This window comes from Otolemur garnettii, unplaced genomic scaffold (assembly GCF_000181295.1).
Source record: "Otolemur garnettii isolate 467f Iridium unplaced genomic scaffold, OtoGar3 scaffold00020, whole genome shotgun sequence".
Lineage (NCBI taxonomy): Eukaryota > Metazoa > Chordata > Mammalia > Primates > Galagidae > Otolemur > Otolemur garnettii.
Window position 1 is genome coordinate 21,059,547 of NW_003852415.1, and position 20,070 is coordinate 21,079,616.

At 46.2% G+C, this 20,070-nt stretch overlaps 1 protein-coding gene across 2 annotated transcripts in view; it reads right to left on the reverse strand.

The window, feature by feature from the left end:
* Positions 1 to 1,070: 1,070 nt before the first annotated feature.
* CLMN (calmin) overlaps positions 1,071 to 20,070 on the reverse strand; it is a 120,082-nt gene continuing 101,082 nt past the window's right edge. Inside the window, exons 9-14 of one of the 2 annotated variants that reach the window (XM_023511522.1) lie at positions 15,766 to 17,412; positions 11,610 to 11,806; positions 7,021 to 7,081; positions 6,324 to 6,394; positions 5,811 to 5,907; positions 1,071 to 4,424 (exon numbers count right to left, since the gene is read on the reverse strand). In XM_023511522.1, the coding sequence (XP_023367290.1) occupies positions 4,260 to 4,424; positions 5,811 to 5,907; positions 6,324 to 6,394; positions 7,021 to 7,081; positions 11,610 to 11,806; positions 15,766 to 17,412 (2,238 nt within the window). In that variant the 3' untranslated portion in view covers positions 1,071 to 4,259. Of the gene's footprint in view, positions 4,429 to 5,810; positions 5,908 to 6,323; positions 6,395 to 7,020; positions 7,082 to 11,609; positions 11,807 to 15,765; positions 17,413 to 20,070 lie in introns of both variants that reach the window. The other variant, XM_023511523.1, reaches the window with a different exon arrangement.

The following is a 20,070-nucleotide window of genomic DNA, read 5'->3' on the forward strand; positions in this document are numbered from 1 at the left end:
CAAGCCCTGGTGGGAGCACATCTCTCCACAAAAGTCATTTCTAACCAGGCAGCTCCCCACAGCCCTGTAACCACCAACCATGGCAAGACACGCACTTCTATGAGGAATGTTGGCCAAATTCCAAAAACCACCCAACAGAGAACCCACCCTGGTAGTTTGTTGGCAAACACCACTGCTAACTACTTGTTTCCCAAATGAAGTGAGGTGGCAAAGAAAACCTAGAAACCACACAACCACATAGACTGGATATTGTGCGGAGGCAAGAGATCTAAGACTGTTTACTGGGCATAGTGAGAAAACATAACTATTTAATACATAACTATTTAATCATGGCACTCAAGCAGAGCTTAGGCATGACCTTTCACCCTTCCTGTATTTGGCACTTCACACGAAGGCACAAGGCAGACCACAGCCCAACCGGATGGATGCCACTATAGCCCCAGCCAGATATAGAGCAAGTTCACAGAGTTATACAACCATGAAGACAAAGAGATGTGATGTCCCCCTTTCCCACCTGGGAGAGTGTTGGAAATATCTCTGAAGAAACAAAACAATCGAGCAGCACCTGTGGCTCAAAGGAGTAGGGCGCTGGCCCCATATACAGGAGGTAGTGGGTTCAAACCCAGCCCTGGCCAAAAAAAAAAAAAAAAAAAAAAAAAAGAAAGAAAGAAAAAAAGAAAAATAGAGAAACAAAACAAGCCCCAGAGAAAAGATCTGCAAATATTGATATGTAGGGTTCTCCAATAACGAGTTCAGGTGCCCACCTGGCGACCCTAGAGAAAAGCCTAGTAGTTGACACACAGAGCCTCCAATCAGCTTTTTGAGGCATCACTCTTCAATGTGAAAAGATCCACAGAATTCCCTGATATTTGAGGAAAACTTATTACCTGAAAAACAAGAGACTATCAACCAAGAAAAAGGGAACTTAGATAGCAAAATCAGAGGTGTTACAAGGATTGGGAAAGAACTCCCCCTCAAAACACTATCATTAATATCCACAAAGAGATAAGCTCTTCATCCATGACTCAAGAACAAAAATAAGAGAACAGCAACAAAAGGTTTTGTTAATTTGGAAATTAAAAATTCAATAAGACATTCATATTGGGAAAATGAAAAATTCTTCCTGAAAGCAGATCAAAAACATATACGGAAAAGATAAAAATACTAGAAGATCAGTCTGGGACGTCCAACATTGAAACAATAAGGTATCCAGAAAGAAAGAATGTGAATAATTATAAGAAAATTTAAGAAATTTCCCATGAGAGCCCAGGACAAGGTATTATATAACATCAAGAATTTAACACCATCATGATACTTCAGAACACTAGGAATAAAGAGATTTTAAATGTTCCCAGGGGAAGCAGAAACCCAAGTCACATATAAAGGCATGGGAATCAGAATGGCATCATAAATCTTAACAATCATGCTTGGGGGTGGGGAGGGGCAGTAGAGTAGGGTATTATTTTCCATCTGCGATTTTATGCTCAGCCACACTTAGATAAAGGCAGGATAAAGACATTTTAAGAAGTTATGCAAAAATCTTAAAACTTTCTCAGGAAGTTATTAAAGAATGTGCCACACCAAACTCATGAGAAAGAACATATAACTATAGTACACTACTTGGCTCAGCTGTAAACAATCTTTATATGCCCCAGGTATTTGCAATACTGAATACACAATGTACCAAATAATGTGATCTAACTACATTAAAAAAAAACAAAGCAGGGTATAGGTAAGAGCAAAATTGCATCTACTCTAAAAGTAAGCCAATAGATGTTTCTAAGTCAATTAAAAAACAAAGTGCAAGCATGTTATATAGAAATGCAAAGAAATATTAGAAGTAACAGCTTAAAGAGTTGGAAGTGGCTACTTCTAGGAGGCAAGACCTAGGTGACTGCTAGTTCTTGTTAAAAGTCTTATAGAATTTTTTAAATAAATTTTTTTACTTTAATTAAAGACAATCACTAGCACTAGGGATGGTTTGTTCTGCAGACTTCACTATTCACCTTCTATATTCATCTTCTTTCATAAGTTCATATTTGAGTAAGATTTTTTTTTCCTTTAAAGAAAAATCAGTTTACTGCCAACTTGAACCAAATGACTTGTAGGTATCTTGCCAGCAGATGCTTTAATGAATATTATAAGTTGTAATAGGTGAGAAAAGAAGCCTGCAGAGATTTTTCTGAACAAGGTCTAGACCCATAAAATGAAATGATTCACATTTGGGTCAGCTCTTCCCTGGCTCTTTAAGCATCTAATTTAGGAGAGGACTACATGGTGTCTAGAGTTATAAAATATCACAACATAATCTTTATTATCTGTACTTTTGAGCTTTCAATGATGCCAGGGACCTCATTAATTAGCTCATTTTAGGGTTCTTGGCCTTCCAGATGGAATCACTCCAAGCTCCCAACAGCTTTCAGCTTGGAAGGCTGAAATTCTTTTGGGAAAGGGAGACAGACTATAATCGGAATGGTTTAGAGGCCAGATTTTGGCTGTCATCGACTCAAATGTGCTATGTAAATTCTTTTGGCCACGCTGGAATTCTGTAAACTTGAAACCCTACTGCTTGAAATGAGCAAGTCCTTGGCTTGCTAAGAAAAGAAACGTGGTTCCTAGAGTAAGAACGATACTGGTATGTCAAATGACAAGCTGTTACAGCTGTTGAGAGTATTCTAGAAAGAACAGTGGATGAGCCTAAAGGTGAATAAAACTTCCTCATGGGGAAAATATGAGAACAAAAGAAAGGTCAACAGTTGGCCTAAAAAATTTGATTTTGCTTGAATGATGACATTGTATCTTTTTTTTCAGGATATTTACATACCCAGTGGAAGTTTCCTTCAAGAGGTGATGGCTCTGGACTGTGTGCTCTCTGCAAATCTGTTCTCAGTTGGCTGTGTGACCTTGGTCAATCTGCTCTGCCTCTCTGGGTTCAGCTAGACAAGATGCTCCCTGAGGCACTCTTCTGACTAACAGTTTACAATTTCAAATGGGCTGCCTAATACATGCTTTCTGAGGGGGAAGAAACGGGGAGAAGGAATTAATATTGAGTTTTCACAGACCTGAGTCTTGGCAGGAAGAAGAGAGCAAAAGGGAAAGCCCACAGCTGACGGGGATGGAGGGTGGGAGAACTGCCTTTCTTTCTCTCACAAACCACCTGCTCTGGTCTATTCCCAGGGTGCCTTCCAGAAAACCTTTCCAAGAAACCCATTATGACTAACCACAAAAGATGCCTATGCCAAGACTAGCATTCTGGGGCAGGTGCGCACAAAAGCTTTTTTGGGCAGACACCTGCTGCACCAACCAGCATCAACATCAGTGTGAGCTTATTCCAGCCTGGTCACTTCTCCTTAGGGCTTTTTGCCCTTGAAGATACTTCCAGATCAGTCACTGAAGCTGAGGGTGGCTGCAGCAAAGATGGCTGAGGGAGAGCTCTGCTTTCACTGTGTTGACTGGACTGGCCCCTCTCAGGCTTCACTGGACAAGAGGGTTCCATCCATGGAAAAGGTTGGAAAATCACAGCTCTACCTCAATCCCAGCAATGCATAAGTGGATTAAAAGTGCACCCTTCCCCGCCCCCGCCCCCCGAAAAAAAAACTAGAGTGAAAAAGACCGTGCTGTGGCTCACAACACTGTCTTCACCTTCTTCCCTGGACTCTGCCCGGCCCTGGATGTGCTGGCCCAGAGCCAGCAGCTTCCTGCTGCTTGGATTTCTCCCAGTAAACGCAACCCATTGACAGGCTGCAACCGGGGCATGGACCCCAGCACCTTCACTCAAATGCTCTCTCTTGGAGGAAAACATGGCAGTTTTCTACTCAGACAGGGCTCGGCCTGGGGCTCCCACCATCTTTCTCATCAGGCAGCCCTTCATCTGAGAGGTAAGTAACTCAAGTTCATTCAGGACCTTAAAAACCTGCTTGTGGGGTGAGCTAAGATCCAGGTTTTGGCTAAATATCAGTCATGATGCTTCCAATCAGACCAAGCAAGGCACCGAGGCAAAATCTCACCTAAGGATCCAGCCGCACACCTGAGTTTTGAGTACACAGCTACAGGAAAAAGCATGCTCAGGTTGGACAGAAGAAAAAAGAAACTTGGGAAAAGCAAAACCACAACAACGGGGGGTGGGGGGGGGAAGGTTGTCTAAGTTTGCTTGGAGGTCCTTAGTAGAAGTGAGTGCCCCACCCAGAACCCAAAATAAAACAATTAAAAGAACCCCACCCCTGGCAGCGTCCTGTCTTTTTATTATCCAGACACACACATCAGAGTCTGTTGACATCCAGCTGTGGGAAGAGCAGCAGGCAGTACACCAGGAGCCAGAGAAAGAGGATAAAATACATCATGTCTGGCTGCTGGACAAACTGTGTCAGTGAGTCGCTCCGCGGGCTGTGGCTCTCCAGCAATGTGGCTTCTCCGGAGTTGTTGGACTTCCTACAGAAGGAAGATGGAAAGACAGTCATGAGTGGGTCCCCAGGAGAGTGGACCCCACCCAGTGCTACTGCACCCCCCCATTCTCTACCCTGCCCTCCTAGAAAACTGTGGGCTTCCTGGTTTGGTGTCCAGGGATGCCACATTGTGTGTGCTGACCCAACACAGATGGCCAGCCATCTGGGTGGCCCGTGGAGATTTCCCGCACACAATTCATCTCTATGACACTATGTGGGAGGCGTTGTCAGCCCCATTTCTGCTGTGGGAATGCTGAGATTCACGGGGTAAAGTGACTCGGGGCGGGGGTGTGCTGGTACCTGAACCAGGTCTCCTGGGACACCCTCCTTGATGCTACAGTGCCTCAGAGAGTTCTGTGACAGAGTTAGATACTGAGAGCTCACTGCCATTTCTTAGGAATGGCGGGGCCTCCATATGTCATCTAAAGGGCAGAGTGCTCCCCAATCACAGATCATTTCCAAATAGCAATCAGAAATGAAAAAACTAAGACCACCCCCTCACCCCCATTTTCTTTTCGGCTTTGGAATATTAATTTAAAATAATTACTAGACTTGATTTTCCTCCTATTTATCTTTCTGCTCTTATTTGACAGGAGGTAGTGTTCAAATGACATCTCACCTCTGCTTGGGGGATAACAGGAAGTCAAGAAGGGAGGTGGGGAGGAGGAGGGAGGGGCTCTGCTCCCAGCTGCAGTAGATGGACTCTGAGCCTCTTGGGGTCATTTCTGGGTATGGGATGGACATTAGGAGAGACTGAACTATCTCTTGACAGAGGGAATGAGGGGTGGCCCTAGCTTAAGCCTTTGTTGCCATCTAATGACTGATTCATAGGCAGAAATGGTCACAGACAGAAGTTTTCCTTTTTAAGACTGTCTACAGAAAAAATTGAAAGTCCATTTTTATTACAAAGGTAATAAGTGCTCAACATAGAAAACATGCCTGTGTTTCTCAACTTGGCAGGTTCTATTTTCAACATCTCTATCTCATAGGAGCAAAAAGTACTATTTTCTTAAGAGCATGTCCAGCATAGCTGAAAACTTGAACAAATATTTCCATCCTTACGGCAGGGGAGGAAGCTTGTTTTGCTTCTTTTTTAGGAAGGGTGGAATTATAAGGACCACACTCCTGGGTGCTAGGCAGTATTGAGACAGAAGCTTCCAACCAATTCCATGAATATAAGCCAATTCAAATCCATGGCCAAGAAAATTAAAGATATAAAACAGTAAAAATGAAAAGAAATGAAGTGATTCTCTCAGAACTGTAAGAGTTTGAGAGGTTTTTCTAGTTTCTTCTGTTCTAAATGGGCAGTTTTATCACAAATCAGCAATGTTAGATTAGGCCAGCTAGTTCTCCAACAGTAAGAAATACTTTCATAGACATCCTGGCATGTTTGTATTCCCTCTTCATGTCTGCTCTGATGCCATAAAACTGTAAAATCAGCTCAGTGAGCTTCTGAGTATTGTACCTGCAGTGGCGACACAGAATGAACACAGTTGTCAGGTGCTACAGCATGGGAGGACACACACAGCATTGCAAGCTCACCACCTAACCATCTCATGCCACCATGTCATTTAAATGAGGCTGCAGGTTCTTAATCCAGCAGCCTCTGCCCCACCTTTAAACTGATTTTCTGAGCTGTGCCCCATCCATCGATGTTCATTAATATCTACCTTCCCCTCCCACTCACTTTGAATTGACATTCACTTTTCTCCGAGAACAGGTATTTTCTTGCCTTATCCCAAATTATTATTGTGGTTATCCACAAAGCTCAGTTGGCGAGTAACCACCCCCAGCAGGTAGGGGGCATAATTGTAAAAACAAATTCTGGTTTTTTTTTGTTCTTAAATCCCACAAAACTTGAAGTGGCGTCAAGCAACCAACCTGGTTAACATTCGGTTTCTTCTCTCATCCAGATCTGCTGCGTTCCTCAATTGAACATAGCTAAAATGATCCTACAGTGAAATTTATAAACAAAAGCCCCGCAACCCAATTAGTAAAGATGAAATCTCTGAAATAGAAAATAAAATGATTTTAAACACACAAAGCCGAGCACGCCATGCTTTTCTCAATATCGTCAACATCTAGTCCCCAGATCAAGCCGCTAAACAACACGCATTTCCCTCCGCCCTCCGCCTGAACCTGTGAAGATCCCCCCACCTACACAAACCCTGGATGGGGGTGTGCTGTGGACTACGGGAGCTTTTGGTCTCAATAGGTATGGGGCTAAGCACTTGGGAGTGTAACACAGACCCTCTACTTAGGTTGTGTGTGCCTCTACCTCTGAATGTGATCTTTCTGGGCATGTGTGCAGGGGCCAAGCGGGGGGTCTTGGATGCATTTTTACAACAAAGAGGCCTTTGGGCTTTAAAATCATCACTTTATTTACATCCCTTATTGCCCAAACTGGACATCCAATTGGACTGTGCTTAATGACAAGTTTTCAATTTGTTAGTCTTCTATCCAAAAGTATAGTTGTTGCACGTCAGTAATTTCAAAGCTCTGGACTGGGGAGGAGGAAGGATGGAAAGGAATTGATTAGCAGGGGCCGAATGGAAAAAGAAGAAATTCGCATACTAACCGATTCCAAAGACCTATTAGTATGTCGTCGAATGTAAATGCTGGAGTCACTGTGACTAGTCCTGAAAAACAAACACACATTTTGGATTGGTAACACCCAGAGCTCCTCACGGCTCAGTTGTGAGGTCACACCCATCCCGAGTCTTCAGGTCTGGATTTAGGCAAGTGATGACTTGAGACTCAGGGACAGAAATGAGAAATTGTATCCAATATACCCACATTGGTTGGAGTGCACTTATAAATAGTAGGATGGATGCTGGAGACATACATGGGGCCCTCATCTACAAGAACAAACAAAGGCAGTGCTTTAAATGGAGAGCAAGTCACATATTCTTATAAATCACACAATTTAGGGCAGGAAAGGACCTATTTTCCAAGCATACTGAGGTCTTGGGACATGGCAGAGGTCCTTTGCAAGTTGTCAAACGTGAGCCTAGAGCTAGAATGTGGACTCCCTTTCTGGTGCTCCTTCCTGTGTACAATGCTGCTGTTTCTCTAGCTATCGGACGTACCCCCTCTTTTTACTTTCATACACAAAAAGGCTAATTTTCCAACAGTGTCTTGAGGTTGATGTGGAATGTGCCTCTGTCCTTGGAAGTGAGATGGCTTGCCCAGGGCTATCATGCTGGCTCCTGGCTGATTAGCTGGCCATGCCAGCCTAGCACTTGCACCTATGATCAGTTTTCCTCATCTGTAATATGGACCACCAGTCCACCGTACCTACTTTGTGGAGCAGGGGGGATCTTAGAGTGCCAGAGAGGAAAGGATTTGGCCCTGTTTTGCTGCTCAATGGGAGAATAAGGTATTACTGGGTGTTGAAGCACACTGGCACACAGACAGGACAGTCATCTGAGTTTTCTCAAGGCAAACCTCCCATGTGGCATTCTGGGGTCCAGGAAAAGTGTGCTTGGCCCAAGAGTCTAATCCCAGGGAATTTATCATTCATAGCCTTGGTATTCCTGCCCACTGCTGTACTCAGAAACCTCACCAAGCTCTTCCTTTGATCTGGGTACACTTCTAACTAATAGTTACACTGAGCACCTATTACATGCCAGGGGCTGTGTGAGGCTTAGGGACACATCAATCCTTTTTCTTGGTCCAAAAACTGAGCTATTTTTTCCCTGCTGGCATCATAGCACAGAAATGGAGCAAAATATACTTAACAATGACAAAAGAGACCCCTGGTACCTGAGACCCAGAGGGGTGTCCCATAAAAGCTGGCCCACACACTGCAGTCCTTAGAGATGCAGAGGCATTCTTTTCCCCACCTGTCTGCAATGTTTTCTAATAAAAAGCACACCCTCATCAGAAGGGAGGCCTCACTCCTCTCCTCCCCTCTTTTTGGCAGCATACTTTCTTTTAGGTGGTCATTGTGTGATGCTGTCATCTGTATGAGACTTGTAGTGGGTTTGAACTGAACGGAACAACCTTCTTTTAGCAAACATTTATCAAGAGCCTCCTGTGGACCAGGAACTGGGCTAGGTGCTGAGGACCTCCCTTCTTCCCTCCAAGAGCCAACCACACACAGGAGCACATTCATCTCCATATTCATCCACCTAAGGAATTTTTGTCCAATGCTAACTGTGAGCCCCAGGCCGTGCTAAATGCTGGGCTGATGGTGAGCCCTATATACACAGTTCCTGCCTTCAGGGGTCTGGCTCAGGGTCCAGCATGGATGGAAAAGTCAGATGGTAAATGCATCCTTAACAGATGATGATAGAAATTACTGTTTGGATAAATGCTGTGAAGAAAAAGAGTAGAGGCTATGAGAACGCACATACGAGACAATCAAAAATAGCCAGGAGGGGCTCGGCGCCTATAGCTCAACCGGCTAAGGCGCCAGCCACGTACACCTAAGGTGGCGGGTTCGAATCCCCAGCCCGGACCCGCCAAACAACAATGACGGCTGCAACCAAAAAATAGCCTGGCGTTGTGGCGGGCGCCTGTGGTCCCAGCTACTCGGGAGGCGGAGGCAGGAGACTCGCTTGAGCCCAGGAGTTGGAGGTTGCTGTGAGCTATAGTGCCACGGCACTCTACCTAGGGGGACAGCTTGAGGCTCTGTCTCAAAAAAAAAAAAAAAAAAAAATAGCCAGGAGGAATCCAGGAAGGCTGCTTGGAGGGAGCGGTAGAGCTGAGACCCGAGACTGACAGGAGTAAGCTAGGAGACAGCCAGAGGGAAAGTCCTCAGATCTGAAGGAGCTTGGGGCAGGGGGTGGGTATGTGGGGCATTCAAGGAACACAATTAAGGCCACAGCACCTGGTACAAGGTGGATGGAGGTGAGGCTGGGGAGACGGAGGCCTCAGGCGTCCTCAGAAAGGCTCTGGGACAACAGGCCTTTCTGCCTAGACCAATCAGAAGGCATACAGAGCAGCCAAATTGAATTGTGGGTGAAAAAATTCCTTAGCCTGCTCTAGGGAAGACAAAGGCCCAGAGCTCAGTCCCATTGAGTAACCTCGGCCAGGTGCTGAGCTCTCTGCAGTTCCGTTTTCTTGCATGTACCAGGTGGTGGTAGCTCCTCCCACACTAGGGCAAGCAGGAGAAATGGCCTGACACACAAGAGGGGCTCCGGGTGCTCCTTCCTGCACACACTGTCTACACCTCAACGCCACTGCTTATATTCAGGATGCTACAGTCATCTGGGCTAAAATGCCTTGTCATCATTATAGCTGTGCCACAACTGTGCCTGGGGTGAGATGGGAAGGAGGAGCTGGGAACAGAATGGCTGCCTGCCCTGCACAGAGGCCAGAGGAGAGAGGAGGGGCTCTGCACTGTGCAGCCTGAAATCATGGTTGCTTCCCCGCCTCCCCTCCCCCCTCTCATCTTCAGGGTGCAGGCTCTGCTTCCATCTCTGGATGCAGCACATAGCCAAGATGTTTGCTTTCCCCCAGTGCTCCCTTTTTTTTCTCCCCCGACCCCTTATGCTCTACAAGTCTTTGCTGAGGTGCCCACTAAGCACCAGCTCTTTGCCTAGGCTCTTTCTCACACCTGAATGCTCTGGGCCTCTCCTCAAACCAAATGCCAGCTCAACCTCGGTTCAAATGACATCTCAGCCCCAGGCCACTCTGACTCTACCTGCCTCTGATCCAAACTGTTAGATCCACTTGTGCAGCACCTGTCATGCCTGCGCCTCCTAGTCCTAGCAGAATAGATGGTACCATCTCACTTCCCTGGAGGACGGAGCCCTGCCTGGATCACCTCTGTGGCTGACCTCATTCTCTTACTTCTGAAGCTCCCAGGTCTAGCAGACTCCATCACACAGTGTCTGCTCAAAGATGATTTGAGAATTGACCTGCTTAGGGAGATGCTCAAGTTCTGGCAAAGGACTGATGACGCTTCCCAAGTTGTGGTAGACCAGATGGCAGCCCTGGGCCATCTGCCTGCAGCTGTTCACCTGCCGGTGAAACCGCTAAGAATAGATGGCTGCTGGACATCATGAACAGCACCAGGAACAAGCACTCTGAGAGTCACAGGCAAAGCCAGCAGCAGCCTTGTGTTGTACCTTGCCCCTCCTCACCTCTGCCTCTGTTTCCCCAAGGTCCAGGCATGAAAGCAGAGGAGGGGGAGATGGAGACCTGGGCACCTGACAGTCACTTCCCTGGCTCTGTCGGCGTGGGCTTCTCCCTGCCCACACCCCAGATGCATGTCTCAATCACCTTCCCCAGCAGCCTGCACTGCTCGCCCTGCTTTGGGTAATGAGGGGCCATGAAAAGAATGTGCACAATGGAGTCATTTCCCCAAGGGCGAGGTCATGGGGGAGTCACCCGCCCTGACCTTCCTTGTCTGCCATAACGAGGCACAATCCCAACCATGAATCTATGGGGAGACCCTGAGAACAAATGGGAAAATGTGTGCCATGTGCCTAAACATAGCAAGGGCTTGGTAAATGCTGACTATTGTGACAATGAGAGACAGTGGATGAGGAGAGATCAGGATCTTCTGATGTCCAGCAGTTATCTATTTTCCTTGAGACAAATCTGGCTCTTCTGGAGGCCTTGGGGTGACAGAGCAGATGTGTGCTACAAGATTCCTGTAGATCATTAAAACTCATTATTCTCTCCGCTCCTTCTCCACCCTGAGATAAATCAGCTGTTCTTACTTCCTTGGAACTGAGTTTGTGGGAGAAGCCATATGCGAATGCAAATGTCCAGCTCCCATGTGCCTGAGATTACAAGTCTCAGTGCATGTCCTCAAAGTTAGTCAGATGCTTCTAAATCACGAAGACCAGTCTCTACCTAGACTAACACGTAGTTGTCTCGGGGCCACAGGGCAGCTGGCAGAGGCTCCACGTCTGCTCCTGTCACTCCAAAACCTATGTATGGTTCAGCCACCAGCCTCTCACTGCTAGTTCCCACCCAAAAGCGTGCAGAATGAGGACAGAAGCCAAGCCTCATGTCATTGCAATGTTGCGTCCTGTGAGCAGATCTGGTAACAGTGAGGTCGGGATGGGGAAACCCAGGGAGAGAGAATGAGGATTTTGTATGAATCTGTATTCCCCTGCTGTCTAACCCCAGCCCCCATCATATCAGAAATTGAAAATGGAAGGCCTTCAGACAGTAACTCCCCGGGGTGAAAACATGCTCAATAAATACCTGGAAGGGATTCTGTGCTCGCTAGAGTCTTCTTCTAGGTCATCTGAGGATCGAATAGTTCCGGGTGCTATAAATAATGAACTTTCTACGTGGTCCACATGTTTCCTTTTTTCCTTTTTTTTGCTGCTGATTGATTTTTCCACCACCTTTTCTTCTATGGGGTTTGCTATGTTTTCTGACTTTGGGGATTCCTGGGGCTGCAAGATAGAATAACCAAAAACAAGTTAGTATTTCATGCTGTGAAGTAAAGTGTGTGACACCACCTGGCAGTGCTCCGCTCGAGCCCTGCTGGGGCATCGCTTTCATTTTTGTCTCTTTCCTCTTCACGCATCCCTTCCAGCATGGCCACATAGGAGGGCAGCATATCCCAACTCCTGCAGAATTCAAATGCTATGAATGATGGTGTAAAAACAATACCGGTCCTAGAGTCAGTAAGATCTGGTTTCAAATCCTGGCTGAGCCAGCTATCTGACCTTGAGGGACAGCATCTCTCTGAGACTCAGTTTCCTTGTCTGTCAAATGGGTACAATAGTTATCAACCTCATCCCACTATACTAGAGTTTTCTTTAAAGGATGTCCCTTACAGTGGGCAACGGTTGAACCCTTCCCACAACCAAGATCCATCTAAACCAGTGGTTCTCAACCTTCCTAATGCTGTGAACCTTTAATACATTCCAAAGGGGTCGTGACCCACAGGTTGAGAACTGCTGATCTAAACAGAAGAAAGAATCCTGGAATCTAAGTGGGCCATGGAGTACAAAGTTAGCCCATGAGCTTGGAGAAATACATACACAGGCCAATGTGCAATCTGCAAGGTGACCTCTTCCCTGTGCCTTGGTCAGAGGTCGACTGCAGTGCAACATCTCTAGCATTTATTTTAGGAGGATTCTCTGGCTGTCTGGAACAGGCATCCTGAAACTTATCAACAAGGCTTCCCAGGGATCCATTCAGTGGGAGTCATAGAATCCACCTGTCAGTAATTCCTTTGGGGCTGGAAGAAGCTATTCAGCAGGTGTCAGAGTAAGGGGACTAGAGTGGCCAGGCCAGTGTGCTCCAGGAGAACAAAGGCCTGTGCAGGGCTGAAAACCACTTTCGGCAATTAGAAGCAGCAGCCCCTCTTCCTTCACCAACGTGCAAAATCTGCCTTTTCTGAAAAGTGAAATGAGTAGGGGCCTTTTTCCCCCTAAAGACTAGAATAAGAAAAACTTGCTATTTTCTAGTTTATTTACCTGGGAAAATCTCTTTTTTCTTTTCTTTTCAAGAAGGCATTAGAGAAAGTCTCCTTCCATGTCTCCTTCTCTGCTAGAAGGCAAGACTCTCAGGCCTCACCTGTTGTCCTGGGCTCCCCCATTAAACAGAGTACACCCCGTCCCTTCACACCCCAACCCAGACTGAGGCAAGGGTATCACACAGGAACGATGGGCTATGCTCACTGGATAGAGGAGGGCCAGAGGCAGCAGACACCATCGATTTCACTCCACACTGTCTCCAAAGGAGGCCATCTCCCCGAGCTCTCACCCTGAGTGAGATCCAGGGTGAGAAGGGCTCAAATCTAGATCTCCTGACTCCATGATCCCAACCCAGGCCTCTTTCAACCACTCCCCAAATTCCCTGTCCACACACTGGGCACATACAGATGCTTGATCTGCTTTGGGTAACTGTAGGAAGGAAAACAGACTAGAATGATCTGGCACGTTTGTGTTTCCATGGGCCCCCTTCAAGAGCCCAGGAGAGAGGAGAGTGCTAATTTGCTAATTTGTCTTTTTAAGTAACAACAGATGGGCAAAAATGCAACTTGGGCTCTGTCCCCACTGCCCACTTAGGCTGCTTCCTTTTGTCCTAAAAGAGCTTTCTGGCCCATAACAATCCAGAGATTAAGGCCCCAACTGTTCCCCACTCTGCTTCATTTTCATGCATGGCAGTGGCAGGGGTGGCTGTAAAGAGGTCAGCTTACAGCAGGTGGGAGGGGATTGAAATGGCTTCCTCTCCCTGGGAACAGAAGGGGAAGATGGCAAGTACAGTCCCTGACATCCAAAGAACCACTCAGCCTCTACCCTGTCCCTCCTATGGATGATAGACAATTGCTGCCCTGCCCATCTGGCCATCGCCCTGTGCCTCATGCACTCTCAGCCTGGGAATTCTGCTCCTCCCAGGGCTGGAGCAGCTACTTACTCCCTACTGACTGGAGTTGGCAAACTGAAAAAAATTGACCTCCCACTTCTGCTCTATCTAAAGTCCTAAGTGTCTATAAAGGCTACTCAAATCCCTTCTTTATCCTGCAGTTCTCACAGGGCCAAAGTCCGTCTGATTCTTCCAAGCATCACCAGTCCTTTGGGCCCCATGCAGCCCCGACTCTGCAGGGCTGAGAGCCAGAGTTTTGTATTTATGTCAGTGTTCTTTTTACCTTCCATTGACTATACATCCCCAAACCATGATGCAATAAACCTCTGTCCCCTGCACTGGTGGGCTCTGGCAGGTCTTGTATTGGTCTCTAGGGTCCAAAAATTAATACATAAATGCCCACTCCCATGGGAGAGAAAAACAAAACCCCTGAAAACTGGATAAGAACTCTAGGAGACAGATGTCAAAAATATGATTGGCTATCGGTGAGGGAACAGCATTTCGGTCTGGGGAAAAGCTAGGAAGACTCCTGGGAAGAGGTGCTGGTTGCATTGGGCTTTGAAGGGTGAATAACTGCTTGCCGAGTGGTGGGTAGGGAATGGGGTACTAGATGGTAGGACCAGCCCAGTGATATCTGAAGGCAGAAGAGAGCTGTGGGTCTGGGAGCTAGGGAGGGGTGTGGGAATCGGGGAGAGGTCTGGTTTGGCTGGAGGTGAGGAAGGGAGGGAGACAGGGAGGGGTGGGAGGCCAGGCTAGAGAGGGCAGTGTATTGAAAGTGGTGCTGAGAAGTGTTGACTTATTACAGACAGGAGTCAGGAAGTTGTAAGATGAAATTTGTTTTAGGGTTATCTGTCTGCAGACTATGGAGGGGGTTGAGCTGGAGAGGAGAGGTGAAGGGATAATGGGAAGGAGTCGAGCCACGATGATCTGGAAAGCCCATTACTTTCCCACTACAGCTCCTGTGTTTAGGGAACATCCTCCACCCAGAACTCCTACCCCAGTTCCAAATCCCCCCATCCACGCACACTTCTGCCTTCCTAGAGCTAAGGGACCGTCTCCCTCTGCTGAATGCCTGAGTCCCTTGCTGGGGCCATGTCTGATGCCACATTCACTCACAGTATACAGTTCCTGGGGGACTTGGTGTCTCCAGCAATAGACACAGACAGCAGGATTTTCTTTTCTACTGACTGCTCCCCACAGGATGGAGTGTGTATTCAGGTGCACTCACCGAGGGGCAGAGCCCAGGCTGCTCTCCTCCTGGGCTGTCTCACCCTGGGTGACCCATCTGCACTGGGTCCTACAGGGGCATAGCCAACTTGGATTTGGATCCACTTCCTGGCTCCCAGTGCTGCTGTGGGGAGTTCTTATTAACACGGAGCCTGCAGGAGGACCCCCCTCCCCATAGTTAGAAGCTAGAGTCCCATGTGCCCATTCAGTGATCACACCAGCGGCCCCTCATGAGCTCCTAGGCCAGAGGAAGTGGGAACACAGTGGAAGATAAGGGTGTGGCCAGCTGCTGGACCTCAGAGTTAGGTACCTCTCCTCACCCTGTTTACACAACCCATTTCAAACCACAGGAACCGAAGATTAGTGCCCCGCAGGCAGAAAGCCTTTAAAAACCAAGGCTGGAGTCCCTGCCTCTGTTTCTCCTCAGTTGCCGCAGGAGACAGAGGGCTGCAATTCACTAAATGCATACTAGACATTAGTTACAAGGATTATTTTTTGAATTACTACTATGATTCTGCTGGACCCTCAAAGGTGATCTCACTTGATATTCACAGCAGCCCTGTGATCTGTGAGTTTTCTCACTGGACTGCCAGTGAGGTGCCCAGGTACAAACTTTCAGGCGGTGCTCACACTCCGGTGACACCCCTGCACCTGCTCGAGGCTGACCGTGGATGCCTTTTGGAATTTAGTGACCCAAGATGCCTGTACCACCTCATCCCTATCTTACAGAGCAAGAAGGTGAGCTTCAACAAAACGTGCCCAATTCCCCAGGCCAAGCTCAACATTCTGAAACCCCACGATCAAGTACCTGATGGCTCTCCGTAGGGTCATGCTCTTCAGCCTCCCTTTGCTGGTGGTCCTCACTGGAGAATGGGGGAGCAGGTTCGGAGGCTGGTGTGGCACCCATGCCCCCTCTTTTGAGATGTGACAACTGGCTGCTGGCACTAGGGAGAACCTCGCCTGCCACAGGGGAGCTGCAGCTGCTGTAGGAGCCATCAGCCTCCTCCTCCCTGGAGTCTAGGTCATGCAAGTAGCCCTCTGACTCTTCTAGATCCATTTCTTCATTTTTCAAATCCTCTGAGCCTTCTGCATAAGCCTCCAAAACTGCAGCTAAGGGCACCTCATAATGCGGGTAGTAAAAAAGCTCGTGGGGAATGACAGACACCTTCGAGAGGGGTGGGGAGGGCCTGAAATCCAGGCCCTCTTCACTGTGACTCCCAAGCGTCTCCAGGCTAATGCTGCTGCTCGGGGGGTTGGAAGGAAAGTCCTCACCCACACCCTGGAGGCCTTCAGCTTCCCCTTCTTCCTCCCCACCACGGGGATGACGATGGATGGACTTTCTCTTGGCCTTTTCATACACCTCTGGCTTTTTATCCACTGATACCTCTTCTGGAGAATAGCCTTGAAGTTTCTCTCCAGGGCCCTGGGTAGGTTCCTGATAGTCGGACTCATCTTGGGGCTCAAGCGAATCTTTCCTTCTGTGGGCGGATTTACTTCTCCGTTTACCTGGTTTTTCAGCCTCATTCTCAGAATCCTCCCCCTCAGTGGGTTTGTGCTCATGAGGCAAAGGAACCTCCTTGAAAGCCTGGCTAGTGGAAGCAAAATCTACTAGGTCACTGTTAAATTTTGAGGCCTTTAACGGTATGCCTTCAAAATATTCTTCTTTATCCATATCTTCTACAGTCATCAGGTTAACTTTGATCTCCAAGGAATTGGCCAAAACAGTATTTTCTTCAAGGGGTGCAGGAGAATGACTTTCTTCACCGTGGCTAGCTGCACTCTCTAGGGCACCATTGCAGGAAGAATTCGGGGAAGACTGAGAATTATCAATTGTACCATCTTCCAAGGAGACATCACCGGGTACCTGGTCAGAGGTGAATTCTAGGGTCTCTGAAGATTCCTGTTTTGGCTCCTTTTCCTCAGTAACCTCAACTGCCAGGGTGGGTCTACTCTGCTTCAACACGTCTTTGGTTGCCCTTGGACTCCCCTCAAAGCGGAAATCTTGATTATAGAAGGGATCCTTGCTGCAGGAAGCCTCCTTGCAGGTGTCAGCCTCAAAGTGAACAGTTTTCTTGATTGGCAAAGAGCTGTACCTCCGGCTGTCCTTCTTGGATGATAAAATGGAAGATTCTGGAGATGGCTCATTGATGCTGGTGGTCTTACCTAAGCCCCCTTGGAGGACCTCATCAATGATCTGGTGCATGAACTCCGTGGAGGTGTCTGACAGTGAGTGGCCGGAAACACCATCCAGGAAGAATTCCTTCATACTCTCAGGCTTGTCACAGACAAAGACTTTGGAGGGTGGTGGGTGGCTGGTTTCATGGTTAACAGTATAGGCACGTTCCCCATTTTCAGTTAGAACAAAGATTTTGCTCTCTTGTTCAGAGGGAGTTTCTTTGATACGGACAAAGGTGGATTCAATAGGAGCTTCTTTATCAGAATCTAGAATATCCTCCTATAAAAAGAAAAAGAAAACATACACACAGGACAGCATAAATTAAGAATGTTCAAGTACAACCTACATCTACCTCTCAAAACACACACAAAAAGACAAGAAAAGCCACTTCAAAAGCAATGCAAAGTGTTGTAATTAAGATGTAAGTGGTTATAAAAGACTCATTCCCGCTAAAATGTGAAAACAAAAGATAAATATATAAAATACCATTTTTTAAAAGCTCTGGCAGCAAAGAAATCTCAAGAAACTAAACTCTAAAGAAGGATGACCCTTCTTAAGTGAGTAGATTTCAGCTGCTTCATACCCAAGGATCATTGCCTAGGCTAGGTATGGACTTGCAGGTGGGCCCATCCACTTGACGTTAGATAAGATCAGACAAATCTTTATTGATTATGTGGGCTGGCAGGAGAGACCAAATGTGGAAGGTCTCCAAACACAAAACAATTCTCTAAATATGCTCATTATCTCATTCAGGGACTTCTGCTATGTAACAGCCAGCTGGAGAACAGGGCTGAGAAACAGAAAATCACCTTGATGACACGGCAGTGCTTGTGTCCCAGTGCAGTGACAAATAGAGGGAATTGACCTCATCCTCAAAATGTTTGAAACCAGAGAGCAAAAATTAAATAAAACTGCAACATAGCTCCTATCAACTTATGATATGATCAAAGTGAGAAGTTCTTCATCTTAGGTCAGTGGTTCTCAACCTTCCTAATGCTGCGACCTTTTAATACAGTTCCTCATGTTGTGGTGACTCCCAAACATCAAATTTTTTTCATTGCTACATCATAACTATAATTTTGCTACTGTTATGAATTGTAATGTAAATATCTAATATGCAGGATGTATTTAGGCGACCCCTGTGAAAGGGTTGTTCGACCCCCAAAGGGGTTGCAACCCACAGCTTGAGAACCGTTGTCTTAGGTGCTCATTTGGAAAAGGGCTATATTGGCTTGGGTGTATTGGCTTGCCAGCCACATACACTGATGCTGACAGGTTCAAACCCAGCCCGGGCCAGCTAAACAACAACGACAACTGCAACAACAACAAAAAATAGCTGGGCATTGTGACAGGTGCCTTAGTCTCAGCTACTTGGGAGGCTGAGGCAAAAGAATTGTTTAAACCCCAGAGTTTGAGATTGCTGTGAGCTGTGATGCTACAGCACTCTACTGAGGGTGACATAGTGAGACTCTACCCCCCCCCCAAAAAGAAAAAGAAACAAAGGGCTATATTCTCTGAGGAGAAAAATATCTACTTTAATCTCTATTACCTTTTATACACAAGACTCAAAATAAAAATAATTCAAGATGTGAAGTAGCAGGAGAATGAAATCCATAATCAAGAGAAGCAACAGTCACTAGAAGTTGACCAACCTATGACCCAGGGTTAGCAATGGCAAACACTCTAATCTACATTACACAAAATACAGAGATAGTTCCTTATGCTGAATGGAAAGGATCACAGAGGGAAGGCTGGAGCTTAAGCAGGGAATGAATAGTCCCTGAAATGGTAATTGTATGATCAGTGTAAATGACTATTTAAGTTTTCATAAAAAGCTTATGGACTGTTTAAAGCAAAAATACTAACACAGTATTGGAGATTAAAATATATGTAGAAGTAAGTGACAATAACAACAAAAGGAATGGAGAGGTGTGTAGAATTACACTATTGCTGATATAAAAATACATAAAATATGCATTATACTTAAAGTAGTAGCACTAACTTAAGGTAGGCTCAGGTATGTTAAAGATCAGTATTGTAATTCCTCGAACACCTACTAAAAAGATAAAACAAGATGTGGCTACAAAACCAATAAAGGAGATAAATGGACACCCCCCCCCCAAAAAAAACCCATACTTGAACAGTCCAGAAATGTTATGAAGGAAGGGTAAAGAAACATAGAACAGATTGGACTAATGGAAAACAATAATCAAGATGGTAGATTAAACCCACATAAACAGATGAAAAACACACTAATTAATTGACGAAACTGGTCAGAATGAATAAGAAACAAGACCCAACTGTATACTGATTATAAGAGACAAACTTTAAATATAAGTATACATACACTGAAAGGAAAAAGATGGAAAAATATATCAGGCAAACACTAATAACAAGACAGCTACATGGCTACATTCAGAAGAAGTACATTTCAAGACAGAGAAATTTCTTACAAATAAAGCAACACAACAATTTTAAATGTCTATGTACCTAACAGCCTAGCATCAACAAACCTAAAGCAAAAACGGACAGAACTAATAACAGGAGAAATAAACAAATCCATAATCATAGTTAGAGATTCGTTTTAACATTTCTCTCTTGCACTAATTCATATGAAAAGCAGAAAAACTGGTATGTATCCTGAATATTAGAATAGCATATTAAAGAACATTAGTTCTTTTTTTTTTTTTTTTTTGAGGTAGAGCCTCAAGCTATTCCCCTGGGTAGAGTGCCGTGGCATCACAGCTCACAGCAACCTCCAACTCCTGGGCTCAAGCGAGTCTCCTGCCTCAGCCTTCCAAGTAGCTAGGACCACAGGCGCCTGCCACAACGCCCGGCTATTTTTTGGTTGCAGCTGTCCTTGTTGTTTGGCAGGCCTGAGCTAGATTCGAACCCGCCACCTTAGGTATATGTGGCTGGCACCTTAGCTACTTGAGC